Consider the following 21,511-nt stretch of genomic DNA (forward strand, 5'->3'; position numbering starts at 1 on the left):
CAAGTATGAGTATCTCAGCCCACGTCACTTTTCAGAAATGTCAGCCGGGTAAAATGAAAAGATCATGAACGTGATTTTGGTCAAAAACATAGTTTTTGGTCTAAATTGTGATTTATTTTGTTCTTGTATAGGGTCCCGGACCTGGGAGTATATAAAACGGGGACCCCGAAAACGGGGACCCCAAAAAACGGGGACCCCTTAAAATCACCCCATAAAGTTACTGACAAATTTCTAGGGGTCCCCGTTGTTCAACTTTGGGGTCCCCGTTTTACAGAATGACCCAGGGTAATCTGTAAAACGGGGACCCCAAAAACGGGGACCCCCTAGAAATTTGTCAGAAGCTTTATGGGGTGATTTTAAGGGGTCCCCGTTTTTGGGGTCCCCGTTTTACAGATTACCCCAGGTCAATCTGTAAAACGGGGACCCTAAAAACGGGGACCCCAAAATTGTGTACATTGGACAATTATATAAGAAGTGCTTACTACTTTCATAAATTACATTTGTAATATTAGTATATCCATGGTGAATATTTTGTCGAGATTTGGAGGCTCATCAGTCCTAAAATAGAGTGAAAAAATAGGGGTCCCCGTTTTTGGGGTCCCCGTTTTACAGATTACCCTGGGTCAATCTGTAAAACGGGGACCCCAAAAACGGGGACCCCTAGAAATTTGTCAGAAGCTTTATGGGGTGATTTTAAGGGGTCCCCGTTTTTGGGGTCCCCGTTTTACAGATTACCCTAGGTCAATCTGTAAAACGGGGACCTAAAAACGGGGACCCCAAAATTTTGTACATTGGACAATTATATAAGAAGTGCTTACTACTTTCATAAATTACATTTGTAATATTAGTATATCCATGGTGAATATTTTGTCGAGATTTGGAGGCTCATCAGTCCTAAAATAGAGTGAAAAAATAGGGGTCCCCGTTTTTGGGGTCCCCGTTTTACAGATGACCCTGGGTCAATCTGTAAAACGGGGACCCCAAAAACGGGGACCCCCTAGAAATTTGTCAGTAAGCTTTATGGGGTGATTTTAAGGGGTCCCCGTTTTCGGGGTCCCCGTTTTTGGGGTCCCCGTTTTCGGGGTCCCCGTTTTATATACTCCCTATAGGGGCCCACATGTTTTGTTTTCCTTTTCTAAAACATAACTTGTTTTGAAATTGGGAAACAAATGGTAATGAGTGTGGATATTTATTTGTTTCATATACATTAGGGAGTGTTCATAAATACTTTTGTGGGGGGTTGGAAAAGTTGGAACCTCGGACGTCCAAAATTTTTGATCCCCCTAAAAGGGTTAATTTTTTATCCCCCCTTTTATGGTCTAAATTTTTTGATCCCCCCCTTCATGTCCTAAAAAAGAAGCCAAAAATATACATCATTAACAGTGGCATATATTTCTTTTTGACATATGGGTTGGTGAAAATTTCTTGAAGTTCAATGAATCCAGCACCTTTTGCTGATAAAATAAGTTTATGGTACAAATGCGCTCAAAGCGCGCAAAAAAAATTGCCATATTGAAGCTAAACTGGTATTATATAGTACAAAACTGGAATTAATTTGCATGAAGCGCAAACAAATTGGCACTTTTTATTTTAAAATAACCAAATATGGGGTTAATTTTGGTTAGAAACCCATATACAGGCGTCAACATTGGGGGGGATGATGGACCATTGCCCCAAAATATTGGGGAGATTTATCCCCCACTCCCGGGATCTACCCCTATGGTCATTAACTTATTAGCTAAAAATTACCGTTTGGAGTTATTACTCATTGGAGTCATAGTGTTACACACAAATTGTAAAGTGCGCACATTTTGTTGATTTGTAGCTTGGAATTACAAAATTGAATACTTAAAACATTCATGTACATTCCAATTTTTGGAATGTACATGCCTTCTCGTACATTTTACCCCGGAATTTTACCCTCAAATATTTTTGACTCCCCCCTATTAAGGACTGATTTTTTTTATTGATCCCCCCTTTTTAGGACCCATTTTTTTTTATCCCCCCCAATATTTTCCAACCCCCACCAAAGTATTTATGAACACTCCCTTACCAACCTAAAAATTCCGGACAAGTCTATATTTCGATTGAACATCTGCATTTTGTACCATTCAAAGAACAGTAGTTTTACTTTTAGCTAGTATACAGTTAATAATGATGAGAATTTTTTGGATTCATAGTCCCTTTTTTAAATGCTATCAAAGAGACGGATTCGTCTGACATTTGGTTTGTAATGTGGCATTGTACAGATACAAAACATGTAAAAAAAACCCAAAATCAATGTCCGGATTTTTCATTTAATATAAATTAATTTTAATATGCACTTCTTGATTTTTGCTTTTGGATTTTTAAATGTATATTAAATTTTAGAGTCCCTCTTTCAAATGTTAATTGTTATATAGTTATGTGTAATCTTTGTATTTCATCGCTATATGAATTAGCTGATACTTGGTCAAAATTTACATTAAAATGATCAGAAAAAAACCATTATTGTCAAAATTTCAGTTTTTTGTGTCATGTTATTTATTAATCTAAAAGTATTTTAGGCGACGAAAAAACCACACCATGTTGTACGGGCGGATGGAAGTTCAAGTAGGGTCGGGTGGTTTGTTTTGAGGGGGGAGGCTAAAATTACCCTAAAATATCATCAAAATCTGAAGCCACATCCCCCACTTTTTTCAAAACTGGAAACCTCTGGCTACATAATGTTTATGTACCAAAAATTGCTGATTAATTCGTTTTTAGCAAAAATATCGTCAAATTTGAATTTCGTTCTGGTATACCAGAACGAAATTACAACACTGATCTTAAGGGGTCTAAAATGAGCGTTTATTGTGTTTCGACAGTATTTTTTGTGGGACATGAGAGCACCTCAGACCTATCGAATTGCATTCTGAATACTAAGCATGTCTTTCTGATATCAAATAATTTTCATTTTTTGAAAATCACAATATAATACAAATTTTATGACAAATTATAAAAAATTGATATTTGTCAAATTTTTGATATATAACAGTCCTCGAAGTAAATTATATAAATCTAATGATATATTCTTAAAGTGTATGTAGCAGGGAGGAAAAGCCGACGGTCAATTGAAAATTTTGACCTTTCATATTGAAGATATGGATTTTTTCCCAAAAAGACCTAATTTTTGTTGGTGTTTTGGGAAAAAATCCATATCTTCAATACGAAAGGTCAAAATTTTCAATTGATCGTCGGCTTTTCATCCCACCTACATATACACTTTAAGTATAAATCATCAGATTTATAAAGTTTACTTCAAGTACTGTTAAATATCAAGAATATCAATTTTAATGATTTGCCATAAAATGTGTATTAAATTGCGAATTTCAAAAATCTAAATTATTTGATATCAGAATGACATTCTTCGTATTCAGAATGCAATTATTCGATATGTCTGATGTGCTCTAATGTCCCAAAATAAATACTGTCCAAACGTTCATACCCCAGCCCTTAAGGAGCATTGTAATGCATCATGCATATCTCGCAAACGCAAAATCGGAATCAACTGACATTTTGGGAATAAGCTTTTTACGTGGATATCCACTGAAAATGTCATAAAAAGAGGATGCTAGGATCACGAACCTCCTTTAAGCAAAATAAATGTTTTAAAAAAATTCTCAAAAACACAAATTCAGTGTCACGAGCTGTCACTGTTGGGCCCGTATAGAAGGATTTTTTCGTAGCCTTTAATACTATTATTATTATTTTTTATTTTTTTGTAACATTTTATTTTTTATAAAACCTAACTAAATAACAAAAACTGATGCTAAACTTAAAATTTGTATCCATCATTGAAAACCAATCAACTCCGGAAATCAAGCCTGTTATTAAAACCCCAAGCCACGATAGGTAGATTCGTATTTTTTTAATACACAGAATTAAGAAAGTTCTCTCGGCTATCCTATATAAAATATTCTAAAAGCCCACCAGTAAATTTTAAAACAGATGATACATTAGGAAACATAAACAGGGCTACTGCAGGAGGCAATGTTTATGACCATTGACCAAGAAATACATTATTGATTTTCCCTTTGTGTGTGTGTGCCATGTACCATGAACAATTACGTAATAGTATTGACTTTTGTTGAACTTGTTAAATATAGGCCCTAAAGGGTCAGTGAACCCCAATAGGTCTTGGAACTCATCACTCCTACCAGAGATCTTCTCTCTGCTCATAACAAGAGAACTTGTTTTCATTTAGACTTTGCTCAAAATTGGGAATATTGGCTCAATTTTTATAGGCTAATAAAAACTTGGAACATTTTTTGATACCAAATAAGCTAAATTTTAGTCCAAAATTGCTTAAAATCCAGGAAATTCATATATTTTGGTGGCTGTTTCGTTAATTTGTTTTATTTTTGGTCACTTTATAGACGATCGGATACACATTCATACGCAAACTGAAATCAGGACTGTTTTTAACAGTTTTTCAGCTATGCCCTATTGGAATTACAGGTTCCTCCCCCATTATATAATGCTTTCCATGGTTTTTTTGGTCATCTTAAACATAATTCCTCTATGGCTAATTGGAATTTCAATTTTTTTTTGCATTTTGCAACACTTTTATAAGTTTTTGTCACAAATCCGGAATTCCAGATTTTTTGCTCCTCACTCCTGGATTTCCAGAAATTTTTGGGGTGGCTAATGGAAATCCAGTTTTTTTCGATCAAAATCTTATTCCTCATCCCCATACAACAATATTGTTAACCGGATTTCCAGTCTTTTTTGCTCCTCACTGCTGGAATTCCAGAATTTTTTGGGGATGGCTAATGGAAATCCAGTTTTTTCCTGATCAAAATCTTTTCCTCAACCACCTTGAACACACTTGCTATCTGGATTTCCAGATTTTTTTGCTCTTAGTGTGAGGATTTCCAGATTTTTAGAGCATCAAGTTTCCATATCCTCTATGGGGGGTGTGCATACTTTATCTGGAATAGCCCAATTCTGACTAGCGGGTTTGTTTTCATTTACAATGACCCGCTAACCATGAAGACCCGCTAATCAGAAAACCCGTAATCAGACGGCCCGCTACTCAGAAAATATTTTCTGAGTAGCGGGCCTTCTGATTAACGAGCCCTTTGGAGAATCACACCCTCTATTCAGACAACCCGCCACTCAGAAAATTCAGTTCTCAGGGGTAGGGTTACACTGCAAAAACAAGTGTTAATAAATTAACACTATTTGAGCAACACTTTTTAAACATGTTAAACCGTTAATATATTAACATTTATGTTAAAATATTAACAATTGTGTGTTAAAATATAAACACAAATGTTAATATTTGAACACATTAACGGTTTAACGTGTTTAAAAAGTAACACTTAATATATTAATACTTGTTTTTGGAAAGTGGTGTTAACGTGTTAAAGCATTTAAAAATGAACATCCTCATTTAATCATAGTGTTAATGTGTTAATAAAAGTGTAAATATCTTAACACATAATTGTTAATATTTTAACACAAATGTTAATATTTTAACACAGTAACGGTTTAACATGTTTAAAAAGTGTTGCTCAAATAGTGTTAATGTATTAACACTTGTTTTTGCAGTGTATGGTTATGGTTAGGGGAAAGTGGGGTAATGCCGGGCACCTTTCGTTAAGGCTACACAGGTACAAGATTAAATAAAGTTCATCAGTGAAAATCATATCAATGCAAAGTAGGAGTAATGTTCTAACTAGTAACCAGTTTTTAATAACTCAACATCTATAGTTAATAAGTTATAATTAAAAAACAAAATGGAAAAAAATGATGGGGTAATGCCGGACACGGGGTAATCCCGGACACATGATTGTTGCTAAGAGTGAAAGTGGAGTAGGATGATAATCCCCTGAATGTATTAGGTACTTCTGTTACCTCAAGCATGCAACTATGGGGGCTGTTGTTGTTGTCTATATTTTCGAAATAACAAATGTCCGGCATTACCCCATAGAGACGCATGTATGACCGGGATTACCCCTCACGGTCTCGATTTATTTTTTCAGTGCTTGTTCTACTAATCCATTTTTAAGATACCAAAATTCATACATCCAGCTAACAATCAAGTATCAAACATAATTTTCAGCCATAATTAATCTTTGTTCCTTGTCGCATTAACTGTCACCCAGCTAATAAATCACTGTTCAGATAAAAAGTCATAAATGACAATTTCTGTTTTTTCGTAATTTTCACAAAGAAAGACGAGACCCAAAGCGCTGGTAGTAGTACACGTGAGGTACACCTTGAGGTAGCTAATACCCTAAGGTAGTATAATAGTGCCACCCTTCTCCGTTTAGCTGCAATCGACGTGTCCGGGATTCCCCACAGTCCGGCATTAGGCCTACCCCACTTTCCCCTATAGGGTTAGGTGCCGTTATGGTTAGGGTTAGGGCTATATGCTTAGGGTTATGGCTAGGGTTGGGGCTAGGGCTAGGGTTAACTCTGTTCTTTCAAATGATTAAAACAGCTCACTAGTCAGAATTATGAATAGTGGGCATTCTGGGTCTTCTTTGTAACGGGTACGCTAGCGAGAAAACCCGCCAGGCCTAGCAGTTCGAGATCGAGGCACGAGAGATACAAAATTTATTTGCAATTTTAATCATAATGTTATCGGTAGACCTATTACGATTTTAGAAGTATAAGTTGGATTATTTGTTAAATCAAAGCAAAGTTGACTTCATTTCAACAATAAATCTTGTTTACACTTTATACCGGTATTCGTCGAAAATGAAAACGGACGAAAATCAACTAGCTCATTTACTAATTGAGTGTTTTTATTCAAATGGGTGCAACTCGGGTTTGCTGTTAGCAAATAAAATAATTCTTTTTCGCCAGCCCATAGGGCTGGATAGGGCTGGTATCTGATTCTGAGATGGGATTTGTGTACACTAAAGATTAGCTAAGATTATAGTCTTCTTCTATTGGTATGAATTATTTTTTTTTACTTCTTGTGGTCGAAATGTTTTTGATGCCTGCTAATTCGATTTGCAAGGAAAAGAAAGTATGTTTTGCCGATTCAACGAACGAAAACGATTGAGTAATGCCAAAGTTATATGTTTGAATTAATTATGACTTAAAAAGTTATCATAGGTTAGGCCTACACATATAAAATTAACTTGTTCAGCAATCAGCATACCGTATCCAAAAAATGACGTGGTCAACAATTAGTAATTAGCGGGGAATGATCACTGGAACAAGGTCATATCAGTGGACTACTGAGCATAGCATGATGTTTGGTTGCCTGTGAGTGCATAATTGATATGTTGATAACAGATCTAAAAATGTTGCAGAATCAAAATCTTCATTATATGGACCACATTGAAGTCAAAGTAATTATCTATCCTATCCTGTATCGTTTTATGGATAAAATTGACTCAAAATGTTATTGATGATATTATTGCTATCTTTAACAGAAAACACACAATGCAGACTATTACAGAATGGAGTACCGGTAGGTATAGATGCCATGTCCATAGCTTTGCAGGAGTTTCGGACTAACAATCAACACATTCAAAAAATACAGTTTAAAAGTGAAGATTGTAGTGAATGATCAGTCCTTTATCATGTGCTTGCCACTATCTACTTTATAGTAAACTATAGGCCTACATTGCGAAATAATATAAAATCATTTTAAAATAAAATGTGCATGTAAGTTGAGTTACATAGCGAATTAACTAACAACTGCAGTGTATTTTTTGATTTTAATAATAAGCATGGGTAAAAAGCAGTAAAGACAAAAAGACAGAACAATTTGGAGTAATATTAAAGAGTTGACAGGAGTTATAGGAGTTAATGTTTTTTGCTGTTTCAGTGTGCATGTTCTCACCATTGATGGTTTGGTGAACTGTTATGTAACATGGATGTAAGCGTGATCCTAAAAATGCCTTTCACGGTGACCCAAACTATTTACAAGACCTCTTCTGCATTGAGGCTGGCCTTCCCTTTTAAAGGGAATTTTTATTTAAAATCTAAACATTGAAGCTCTTTTCTATGACATTTTCATTTACAGCGGATTCCTTATAGATCTGTAGCTACAGCTCCTGAAACATATATAGTTTAGGGACCGTTCACAAACACTTGTTAGGGGGGCCTGATGCAAAAAAAAAAATCATTGCGAAAATTTTTCGGGGCCCCCCTTTACCGACCTGAAAAATTCCCCTTTTTGATCTGAAAATTATGGGTCATCCCCATAGAAAAGCATATAAACTCAATGTTGCCAGGAAAATTAGTGGTCATTTTTTTTCAAGGCCTCCCCTTATAGGAGAGTCAAAAATTTACAGGGCCTCTTTTGCACCAGGCCCCCCTAACAAGTGTTTGTGAACGGTCCTTAATAGTGCTTCCTTTTTAATCAGATTGCATACATTGAGCAACAATTTTGTAACATTTAACACATTAAACTCCGTAATATAACATTTAACATGCACTTAACAAAGTAACTTTAAGCAACACTGTTTTTAACACTTAGACCCTATATATTTACTAACAACACATGATTCCGTTATTTTTGTAATATTTAACACTTTATTAACGCTTTAACGTGTTCACATGTTACAACTTTAACACTTTCGGTGACACTCATTGTATATTTTAGTATCATGTCTAACATTAACAAAAGAGTCTATAGTTCAGGGGCTTAACCAGCTTTCTTGACGGGGGGGGCATTTCGGGGGAAAAGACGAACAAACATTTTCCGGTTTCCTCGTTTTGACCCGGTATCGTATCATATAGGGTATAATCAAACTTATTGCGCTAAATTGAGCGCAAAGGTTGGGCGGACAATTACGTGCAAACGTTTGGCCGTGACTTAGAAATTTTAATCCTATGAAATATAGTCTGAGGGTGGGGTGGGGTGGAGGGGGGTGGAGTGCCTGCGGATTTTTTCAATCAGATTGGTTGGACGCGATAGTGATGTTGTCTCTGTAAGACGAGGATAAACTCATATATATTTTGGCCTTTTTTTGTTTTTAATTAATTTTTATTCTACACTGGGGGCTACTGCTCTCTAAACGTACGAGTATTAATGAACTTTGACCTTCTGGTGAACATAAGGTTGTTGGTTGGCCTCCACCGCCGGCATCAAATAAACTGTAGGCCCTTCCCTGGTTTTTAACAATTCTGATTTTTTTCTTCAGAATTTTCAAATTTATAAGGGATATAGGCCTATTGAAATTTTCCCATATTTACATATAAAATAAAGCTCTGTGTACTAGTATGCTGCAAAGGCTTCAATGCTGGGCTTGTTTTGTACCCATTTTAAAACATTATTCATGATGATTCCAAATATGATCATGAGAATGGTTTCTAATTTTGTGAGAATTTTGACCCAGTCGTCTGCAGTTGGCACCCGTGTTTCACTGGTTTCGGTTCTTAATAGCGTATAACCAGGATTTTGGTGTGAGGGGGAGAAGGCAATTTTTTTGTCCCCATTTGTCATTTTTTATCCAATAGGTCAATTTAAGGACGCGTACTTTATGCCGTCCCCATTTTACCTCTCTGTCCCATCCCCCGGCTACGCTACTGCGGTTGTTACTAATAGGCCTATATTTCTAATTTCTTTACAACAACTCTCCCGTTGACACCTTTCATGAAAATTTATTTTCCTGGCCTAATCAGTTCTCCTTCCTTTGAAAGGCCTCGGTCGTCCCCCAGGCCGTCCACCGGGTCGTCCGCCGCCATTCTTGCGTGGTTTCTGTAAGATAGAGTATTATGAGTAAATAAATCAGATCAATGCATCGATGAAAGAATCAATCAATCAATCAACCAATCAATTAATCGATCGATCAATCGATCGATCGATCAATGAACTAATGAACGAACGAACGAATGAATGAATAGATGAATGAATGAATGAATGAATGAATGGGGGATCAATCAATCAATCAGGCTAGTTAAATATTAGTCCCTCAGGCTAGTTAAAATTTTGTCCCTCAGGCTAGTTAAAATTTTGTCCCTTATGCTAGTTAAATTTTTGTCGCTCAGGCTGGTTAAAATATTGTCCCTCAGGCTAGTTAAAATTTTGTCCCTCAGGCTAGTTAAATTTTTGTCGCTCAGGCTGGTTAAATTTTTGTCCCTCAGGCTAGTTAAAATTTTGTCGCTCAAGTTAGTTAAATTTTGGTATCTCAGGCTAGTTAAATTTTCGGGCCCCCAGGCTAGTTAATTTTGTGTCCATCAAGCTACCCATGGTGCTCTAAATTTCATGATCAAGTAAATTTGTCTTGTTTGTCACTAGGCCTATAGGCCTATGTATGTAGCAGTGTTGACATATTATCGAAATTAAAGATCGTTTATTTAATTCCCCTCACCACATAAACATCCCATGCTGCCCAGCAACCTGATTATATAGGGCCTATGACCTTTCGAATTCCCTGTCCCACCCTCATTAGCATGGCATAATGTTCCCTAGTCTATGCCATAGTCGAATTTTATTAATAATATGTTATTATTAGTCATGATGAACCCATTTCGTTGAACTCAAAATTATACTGATGTTTATTAAAATTAAAGTATCCAATAGTAAAATTGTCATAAAGAGTTAAAAATATCAGACGATTAGTGACAATAAAAGTAATTTAATGCAACATTATCTTGCATAATTATAACGGCTCACTTTAAGGGCTGGGGTATGAACGTTTGGACAGTATTTATTTTGGGACATTAGAGCACATCAGACATATCGAATTGCATTCTGAATACGAAGAATGTCATTCTGATATCAAATAATTTTGATTTTTGAAATTCGCAATTTAATACACATTTTATGGCAAATCATTAAAATTGATATTTATCAGTACTTGAAGTAAACTTTATAAATCTGATGATTTATACTTTAAGTGTATGTAGGTGGGATGAAAAGCCGACGATCAATTGAAAATTTTGACCTTTCGTATAGAAGATATGGGTTTTTTTTTCAAAAAACACCAAAAAAAATTAGGTCTTTTTGGGAAAAAATCCATATCTTCAATATGAAAGGTAAAATTTTCAATTGACCGTCGGCTTTTCCTCCTGCTACATACACTTTAAGAATATATCATTAGATTTATATAATTTACTTCGAGGACTGTTATATATCAAAAATTTGAAAAATATCAATTTTTTATAATTTGTCATAAAATTTGTATTATATTATGATTTTCAAAAATGAAAATTATTTGATATCAGAAAGACATGCTTCGTATTCAGAATGCAATTCGATAGGTCTGAGGTGCTCTCATGTCCCACAAAAATACTGTCGAAAAGCAATAAACGCTCATTTTAGATCCCTTAATACTGAACAATTCTGATTTTGGAATCTATACCAGTTTATTGATAGCGAACCCCGAAAGGGAAGCTAAGAAACAGAGGGAGTAGGGTGACTGACCAGATGTGAAAATCTATCAATTGTGCACACATTAATTAAATCAGAGTTTTAAGCTTTAGATACAATATCCAGAGTAGGCCTATGCACAATCATGACAATGGGCAAGTGGACTACGGGGTAGTCTAATGTTCCCTTGCAGTTTGACCTGCCCCATCCCAGATCATGTGGTCTGCTAGTCAGACCATGCTGACCTCCATCGTGTCAAGACCATGCTGGCTAACCTCAGCATTTGTGTTATCATACTCAATTGTCAATCTGGGTGGTATAAAGCAATTTTGTCAATGTTCATTTGATGTAACTAGCCAAAGGGACAAAATTTTAACTAGCCTGAGGGACTAAAATTTAACTAGCATAAGAGATACAAATTTAACTAGCCTGAGGGACAAAAATTTAACTAGCCTCAGCGACAAATATTTAACTAGCCTGAAGGACAAAATTTAACTAGCTTGAGGGACTAACATTTAACTATAGCCTGAGCGACCAACATTTAACTAGCCATATACGTCTAGCCCTTTTCTATTCACATATTATCCATTGTATTTCTTTTGTTTAAGGTTCGCTGCCCACACCATTACCTAGAGTAATGGAGGTGGCTAGCTGCCCAGAGACCATTATCAACACAATAGCTCAAGATAACGGTCTCGGGCTGCGAGCTAAACAAAAGGAATACCATGGACATTCTAGAAACACTATGGAAAGGTTCACAACATACATGTAGAATCTGAGTTCGTTACTAGTCTCAGGTAGACTTAGAAAACAAATGCATTTACAGCTCAATTTAAATGCAAATGTTACATGGCAAGAGAAAATTATAGAGGGCTACTGCAGTCCGTATAACATTAACAATACTGTTTTATAGAACACCACTGGTGCTCAATTAATAAAGATAGTTAAATGTATGCAAATTAAAATTTAATTAGCATAACGAGGTAATAGGCCTACTCATAAATGAAAAGTAACCGTTTCGTTGAATGTATACTCAGTACATGTATATAAACTTGCCATTAGTTTCTAGAAGGGAATCTGTCTTTATCCTTGCCCAACCCAAAAACGCTCAACGGTCCATGCTAATTAGCTACTAGGCAAGAACCCCCGGGATACTACCCGACCAGGGGAGCTTCGCAACTAACCTGCGGTACTCATTACAAGTCAAGAGGCTGGGAGTGCAAAGCCTTACTGTGACCTACCCATAATGGGGAGCACCATTGGACACACGTTACTAGGTGTTTCAAAAATCTGGTTACTCACATTTTTCTAAAATATAAATTTCATGGTGTTGAAACCCTAGAACAAACGTTGACAACTCTTTGCATTATTCACTAATCATTTGAATAACAACGGTCACGGGGTGAATACACTCCAGCGGATTAATAACCTACCAAACCACTTCAAATACAAATGTAAATTGAGATCAATAACTATTATTGATTTGATAATGCTGGCGTCTGAGGTGTTAGTGTTTTTAATTCAAGAAAGTACAGTTTGGCATTAAACTTATTTTTAAACAATTATATATACATATTTTGATGCAAACAATTTAATTTTGCTCGCCGTATATGTAAGATAAACGGTTCAAAACAGACCATTACCAGAAATAATGGGTGTGTTGTTCATGACTGGCTCAATGTTAGTTGGTTTGAGGTTTCGACCCCTATCGGGGTCTCAACCTCAAACCAACTAACATCTCACCAGTCATGAACAACACGCCCATTATTTCTGATAATGGTCTGTTTCTCACCCTTTATCTACTACATAGGGCGCGCACTATTGATTTTGAATTTAACTAGCCAAATTCTAACCAGCCAAATAACAAATCCCGTGACAAGGTAGTTCTTAGCTAAAGCATTGGGCAATATTTTGTAGAAGCAAGTTCCAATGTTGATTTTAAGACGTGGAACCACTCTTTACACGGGACCGACGGCTTAACGACCCCTCCGATGGACGGAGTAGGCCCTACTTTCATTTACCCAATTCTAAATGAACCATGGGGAGAGCGCAATTCTGATTTTTAATCTACAGAGGTTGCAAATTAATTTCAGACATTTTTCCCTGAGTCAAGATCCCAGCCAATCTCCACCGCTAGGAATTGAACCCAAGACCTCATGCACTATAAGCAAGTACCTCTATTAGGCCACGCTCTCCAAGTATATAATTTTCAATCAACATAAAAACTGAAATTGTATTTGTAGGCCTACCAATCATTTCAATTTAAACTAAATGACCGATAATGAATTAATCTTTAATACCTCTTCGCAGTAATCAGGCAAACCAAAGTATGCGTCGGGATCTTCGATTCCTTCTTCATAGTTGTAATATCCTGATGTAGTCACGAGATGCTCTGTTCAATAAATAAATCAAAACGAAATCAAAATGAGATCATTGGCAGCTTTTTGACTTTGAAGTCAAATTGAATCCAGCCCCTTTGGGCGACTTTAAAAGCTAAAGTGGTTAAAATACCGTAAAACCTCGTCTACAAGCATATTGATGAAAGCTAAATTAATCCAGGCGCTATTATGGAGTTTGAGCAAATAAATTACAGATCCAGGAATATGCAAACAAGTAGGCTATATTATTGAAAGACAAATCTATTGTGTTGGCATATTTACGCACGTATCGTATTAATTAAGCTTTAATCAAAAGCACTATAATGTAGACGAGATTTTACGGTATGGTAGGCCTACAAAAGTGGAAAACAAAATCACGCAAAGAGTGCAAATATTGGCACTTCTCAGGCTAAAGTGGCCAAATATGGGGTTGATTTGATCAACAGGGCAAAGCCAGTGGTGGCGCCAGGAATCCGGGGGGCATTGACAGGGCAAAGTGAATATCAGGAGGGGGGGGGGGAATCAACAAATTGTGCGCAAAATTACCGCATAAAGATGAAATTTTCGTGATTTTTGGTTTTTACTGGGGGAGGGCAACAGGGGGGACAAGAGTTCTGACTGGGGGCATTTTCCCCCTCATGCCCCCCGTGGCGCCGCCACTGGCAAAGACAAAAAACAACAATTCCTATAAGCCGTCAGTGCGATATCTAGACTGAATATTAGAGAGACCATGTTCATTGTTGTGAAGTGATTTCGTCTTGCTAGGTTGATGATCAGACCATTATCTTTCCAAACTTTTTTCCATGGTAATAAACAAACAAACAAACTTACGCTTCACATCCCATCCTTCGGATATTCCGGCAAACAACGTGCCATGTGGAACACATGAGTCTTTCCCATAAGTAATCGAATAATACGCATTTTCAGAAGGATATTCCTCGCTGCCAGGAATAAGAAATCCCCATGTATCCGTATAGACGGCTTTGTCATCGATATAAGAAGTTCCCAAATATTCCGCGTATTCTGTGTAAAATGAGAGCAGAGATTATCAGCAAACAATAATAAAAATAAAACAGTGGATAATTAAATTAAGGGGCATTGTGAATTTAGCATCCTCTTTCTAGTTAAAGGTTTGCATCAAAAGGGTTCAATATTAGATATCCACGAAGAAAGCTCCAAAATTTCGGATTCGGACATTGAATGTGCATGCGAGTTACACAGTTGGCCTACTTAATTGTATTATGAGTGCTGTAGGACCGACAGCCCGGAAATACAAGCTGGACGATAACTTTGTCAATCGGCGGAATTTGCAATATATATGCATGCACACAAGCATGATGTAGCCCTATATAGGTTTGTGATCGTATAAAAATCTCAACTTTTTTGGAGTTAGCTGGGGGATGAGGCTGTGGATCACAAAGTGCCCCTTAAAGGTCTTTAACTTTGGCGCAAAAGGTTTCGAGACAAAGATTATTAAACATGTTTTAACATGTTTAACATAAAAACAGCCCAAATAGGGTGAAAACTAAACATTTGGGGGCTTAAATAGTGTGAAATTGAAACTTTTCGCGCGTTTCACTCGTGCAAGAAGTGCCAGTAAACCTAAACAAAATATGCTTGTTCCCCCCCCTCCGCCGTCACGGTTCCCCCCGGCTGTTCTCTCACCTGATACACAGCGATCAGCATGGAATGGATAGTTAGCAGCTTTCCCCTTCACACATTTCTCCTCATAGGGATAGATGATCCATACAGTTTCCTGTTCGGAGTGATTAGTAAACAGAAATATTTTTTAAAGGGCAGGTCTATTGCAAAAACAAGTTTATCTCTATTCGAAGAGAATAATTATTACATTACAAGTTGACACTTGTCGCAATTTTTTTATGCGTATTTCTCCTGAAAAATGCTCTCAACACGTGGACCACGGCAATTTTCAAAATTTGCTGTTGTTGTGATGATTCAACAGCTGATGACTGGCTGGAAGTTGTACTACTTCTGTTAGCGATGTTAGTCGCAAAAGCATCTAATACAAGTATCTTACAATAACATTTGACAACATTTTGGAAATGTTTTTGTTGTGATTTTTTAATACAGAATATTTTAAAAACGTTTTCATGAACTTTATATAAGGACCTGCAAATATTAATAATATCCTACAGATTTTTTTATTGTTATTATTATTTTTTTATTTATAACATTCGGGCGAAGCCAAGCAAGTAGTGGCTCAGGGCTCAAGGGTGGTCTTAACCCTGGAAATATGGAAACTTTGGGGTCTCATAACTTCTAGATTGTTGGTCTAAAGTACATAAAAGTTTATATGGAAATGACTTGATGAATCCATCTGTGCGGTCAAATTTGGGCCAAAATGCTCATTTTTGGAGAAATCACAAAACAACGGGTTTTTTACCCCCAATTTTTCCAAGGTAACAAACAATTTTTATAGGAAATATCTAGGAACCGTTTTTTATTTTATTTTTTAATCTTGACCAACTTTGTGAAATTTGCACAAAAATTGTAAAAAAAAGGCTCAATTAAAAAAAGAGTTTTTGTATTTTAATAAAAAAAAAAAATGTTGGGCCCAAATTTTTTTGATACGTTGACCGAAAAAAATTGGGAAAAAACCCCCGTTTTTGGAATTTATCTCCGAAAATGAGTATTTTGGCCCAAATTTGACCTCACAGATGAATTCATAAGTCTTTGCCATTCTAAAAATGTATACTTTTATATACTTTATATTCAACAATTTAGCAGTTATGAGGCCGAAAAGTTTCCATAATTCCAAGGTTTAAGACCGGGTTAAGACCACCCTTATTTAAAGGGAATAATAATCTTTTTACAGACATGAGTGCGAGCAGGCAGCAACTGTAATACTAGAACTAGACTGACCTCTTCAAGATCTTCTACTATTCGGAGATGTTGTTCGGGGATACCACCGAGAAATCGTCTGATCATGTACGAAGCAATACGGCCATTGTCATAGTCGTAGGCCTCGTAGGCCTCTTCCAGGATGGCAAGTGGTTGATGTCGAAATAGCAACGGTCCATCTATACGGACTGTCCCGGATGAAGTAGCTGAAGGGAGTCAAAACAATCTTATTTGTTAGCTTGAAAATATAATCATATTATTGCACACAAATTAATTAAATTGAAAAGTAAATAAATATTTATACTCGTTCGTGCAAAATGCTAAAACAGACAAGAATTTTTTATAATGTCACCTCCGTCGTTTTCAGGTTTTGTCGCTTACGATAAGGCCTAAAAATGGTTTGATTGGCGTAACCTGACCTACCCTAAAAATGGACCCGACCCTGACTTTTTTTAAATTTATTTGTTTTATGTTATGCAAATCAAGCCATTTTAGGCCTAATTGCCTATCACAGAGCGGCGCAGCATCAGAAGCGAGCCAGCGGTGCGGTGGGGACCGACCCGGCACAAAATATCTCTACGTTAAAATCGTGAATGTGGGTTTGCCGTACAGTTAGACTATGCCATAGTCGAATTTTATTAGAAATATGTTATTATTTGTCATCGGATGAACCCATTTCGTTGAACTCAAAATTATACTGATGTTTATTAAAATTAAAGTATTCAATAGTAAAATGGTCATAAGAGTTAAAAATATCAGACGATTAGTGACAATAAAAGTAATTGAATGCAACATTATCTTGCATAATTATAACGGCTCACTTTAATACTGAACAATTCTGATTTTGGAATCTACCAGTTTATTGATAGCGAACCCCGAACAAACAGAGGGAGTAGGGTGACTGATCAGATGTGAAAATCTATCAATTGTGCACACATTAATTAAATCAGAGTTTTAAGCTTAAATACAATATCCAGAGTATGCACAATGGGCAAGTGGACTACTTGGCTCAACCCACACCCGCTGCCAACGACGTGTTTTCCATTCAACACACAAGTACACAGCACACTTTCCAAGCTCCGGATGTACGCACAAAATATATACATAAAATCGTGAACTGGTGGGTTTGCCGTACAGTGGTCAAATCTAAACCTTCAAGGAGCACTGTGTCAAATCTGAACTTGGTCTGTAACAAATCTCAAATGGGGCATTTTGTCAAATCTAAACGTGGACTTTAACAAATCTTACAGGAGCACCGTGTTTAATCTAAAGTTGTTCTGTAACCAATCTTAAAGGAGCACTGTGTCAAATCTAAACGTGATCTTTAACTAATCTTAAAGGGGCACTGTGTCAAATCTAAACGTGATCTTTAACTAATCTTAAAGGAGCACTGTGTCAAATCTAAACTTCATGGTCTGTAACAAATCTTAAAGGGGCATTTTGTCAAATCTAAACTTGGTCTTTAACAAATATTAAAGGAGCACTGTGTCAAATCTAAACTTGTTCTGTATTTAAACCAATCTTAAAGGAGCACTGCTCTAAACTTGGTCTGTAACAAATCTTAAAGGGGCATTTTGTCAAATCTAAACGTGATCTTTAACAAATATTAAAGGAGCACTGTGTCAAATTTAAACGTGATCTTTAACAAACCTTAAAGGAGCACTGTGTCAAATCTAAACGTGATCTTCAACAAATCTTAAAGGGGCACTGTGTCAAATCTAAACTTGGTCTTTGACAAATCTTAAATCTTTTAATCTTGTGTTCCGAAGCCTCATGCCCAAATTTCTTTAAAAAAGATTTTTATACCAATGGAAACCTCTGGCTACATAATGTTTCTGAGCAAAATATTTCTTAATGCAGATTCATTCGTTTACCAATCACGAAATACTCCATTTATCTAAAAACCAACAAATCTATATCTAAATATTAGTGAAAAATCTTACAGATCGAAAAGTGCAAGTAACAGTGTGTACTTACATTTGCTGATGGTAAACTGATTTGCTGGGAAGCAACATCTCTCGGGTCCGGCGGTGGTATTACCCGCGTACGGGTCCTCGGTAGTGGTTTGTGCAATTATGGCAGGTAGCAAAGCTATAAGGCATGCCAACATAGCAACACGGTGATCCATGATGGCTTCAATAGTAGGCCTACACCTATAATTTAGTTGACACCTGAGATAAATCAAGTTAAGTATTTGGCTATCGGAGTTAATAACTGCAATGAGTTAAGAATGACCGGTGTATATAATGACAAATCGCACGGACAAGTAGTGTAGGAGTGCGTCCCGTTCTGGTCTATAATTGCGCTATTGCAGTTGAAATAATACACCCCTCTGATTTCAAATAGTCACCCATTCAGGTGAAGGAACACACTTTTTACGGCGTCAATTTTATTTAACCCTGTTCGTGGTTAAATCAACCACTGTCGGGGTCATTTTCAGTTGTTGACATCATATTAAATTGGCCCCTAAAAGGGTCATTATTTAAATGACCCCAAATAGAGTCATTTTTTCGACCTCCACGTTCCGGGGCCATTTTCTAACCGGGACCCCTGAATGTAGTCATTTCAACCACGTTAGGGGTAATTTTCTAATCATGACCCCTGGATTTAGTCATTTTTGACACTAATAGTAATAGGATTAGTTTTCAACTGACTCTATTAGGGGTCAAATCATTTTTTGACCTTAGGCCTATGTTGTAATTTTTAACTATAGGCCTATATAATCTGGGTCAAATTTTTCACTTGATCACCATGGTCAAATTTGACACTTCTGGGTTTGGTGTAGGCCCTATAGTTGACCCTGAAAATGGGGTCAAAATTACTACATTAGGTTAGGGTCATTTTTGGCTACCTATTTTTAAGTGTGAATTTGAAAATATAAAAAATAACGTCAAGGTAAAGGGGACGATCCACTGTAGGGGCGATCCTGTTTAAACAGTGATCGGAGTGCCCATCTCTCTTTCCTCCTTGTAATGTTGCTTTCGCTACACCTCCTCCACAGCGAGTCTTTACCTTCCCAGCATTTAAGAATGCAGGTACCCATGTGGGTGGAGAGGAGTAATCGAGAGTTAAGTGCCTTTCTCAGGGGCACAACAGAGACAACACGATGGCGTCGCCGGGGCTGGAACCCGCAACCTTCCGATTATGAGTCGGAGCCCGAAATATACTCTCCATTTAATGTGTCGGAAGTTTAATGTCATGTCTTTCAGGTGGTGTATGGAATTCAGCTGGAATAGCCCATTATGTCGCGCTACAATGATTGACTTGCAATACCAGTTGGTTCGATTACCCCTTAAGCTGAGTTTATACTTAGTCACTTTTGCAACAAGAAGTTAACGCACGCATGCTCAGTGCTCAAGAACGACGTTGTTTTTGCACTCTATTCATGCATGTGTGCGAGTCGCCTTTCTGCAAAAGCGATCGAGTATAAATTCAGGTTTATATAACTTTTTTCCTAATCGCGACACCTTTTTACTCCCACAAATGGTTAACCCATTCTCCGTGAATGGTTACTGACATACCAACATTTTTGACCAAAAGCTAAATTATAATAAATGGCATTTAATCTTTTACAATTATTAACACTTTGCAAAAATGCATGCGATTGTGTTGAAACATGCACTTCCAAGTATCAAAGTGTGGTTAAGATTAAAATAGTAATATTGTAGAACATTTTTGAGACTTTTTACGTGCGAAATTTTAAATGGCATCGAAGTGTTAAAAAAGAATATAAACAGTATTAATATTTCTATAGGGACTTGGATGAGATATCACCATAACGTCAGGTTAAGGATATTATTGTGCAGAGAACAATAGGCATTATACCAACGCCTTCACGTGAGTTTGAATGGAGACGTGTGTGACGTCAAAACTTAGTTTAGAACACTTAAAAAAAAAAAAAAATTAACTAAAAGGTTGATATAACATTTATATATCGGGTTATATTATAATGGCATGAAACGTTTTAATTAGTGTGTATATACTATTATATTATTTAGATATTATTTAGAACTATTATTGATGTTATCTGTATACTCTACAACGCTTCTGAAGTATCCAAGCGCGATGGTGAAGTTTTATAGTAGACCTGCGCTTACGTCTACGGTAGATCTGTGCATTGATGAAGTAGTACAATACGTAGCCTGCATTAGTGTATTGCTTATAACATACCGTTGTGATTAGTTTGTAGCCATACATGGTTTGATGTGGTTCGTTACTTTGTGTTGACTGCACTCTTGGCTGTCTTGTATGTAGAACCCTCAAGAGAAAATGGTTCCTTTTAAAATGTAAAGAACCCCAAAATGGGGGGTATTTCAACCACGATAATGTACATGCATCAGAAAGTGCATTTAAAGGGGCTTCAAGTCCAACTGGTATTATTATATATAATCTACACCGGGAATTAAGAGACAACATACAAATCCGAAATTTCAGGGCTTCCACAAAATACACCACCCCCACGGAGCTTCGCATCTAAGCCTATGCAAAGTATGCTTTTTCTGAATACTTACTGTCAGAGGATCTAATTTTGAACTTATTTTTATAACCAAATTTAACTTGACCAAAATCGTGTATTAAGCCAAGCTTTAATTATGTCCATTGTTATATAAAATTTCAAACCCTGAACTTATGATTTCATAATGTGTAGTCATATCCTATGAATACCTGGTAGGTCATACACGTGTGATTATTAATATTGAATGAATATCAGTCACACTGTTACTGCAATGTAGAAAATAAAGTTCACGCTTGACGGTGTGTGAAGATAACACGGGAAAATAGTTAAAAAGAAAAAACCCATGTCACGGTGCACACGAACCAAACAAGACTCACACACTAACAACCTTCATCTATTCATAGATTTATTCAATGTGCCTTCGCTGAGCCCTTTCTTATTATTTTCCATGCACAAATGATTTCTTTTTTTCAAATTGGATGGCTTTCAATAAGTCAATGTCATGATTTT

General features: G+C 36.5%; 1 protein-coding gene across 1 annotated transcript; it reads right to left on the reverse strand.

Moving 5' to 3' along the window:
• Nucleotides 1-5,690: 5,690 nt before the first annotated feature.
• LOC140163124 (uncharacterized) lies at nt 5,691-18,839 on the reverse strand. The gene is made up of 6 exons (XM_072186500.1): nt 18,523-18,839; nt 16,567-16,751; nt 15,349-15,439; nt 14,515-14,706; nt 13,606-13,697; nt 5,691-9,691 (listed from the first exon to the last, which is right to left on the reverse strand). Exons 1-6 carry the CDS (start codon nt 18,671-18,673, stop codon nt 9,608-9,610), a joined length of 795 nt encoding a protein of 264 aa, XP_072042601.1. The 5' UTR covers nt 18,674-18,839; the 3' UTR covers nt 5,691-9,607.
• Nucleotides 18,840-21,511: the final 2,672 nt, after the last annotated feature.

Source organism: Amphiura filiformis, chromosome 10, assembly GCF_039555335.1.
Source record: "Amphiura filiformis chromosome 10, Afil_fr2py, whole genome shotgun sequence".
In the NCBI taxonomy this organism is placed as follows: Eukaryota; Metazoa; Echinodermata; class Ophiuroidea; order Amphilepidida; family Amphiuridae; genus Amphiura; species Amphiura filiformis.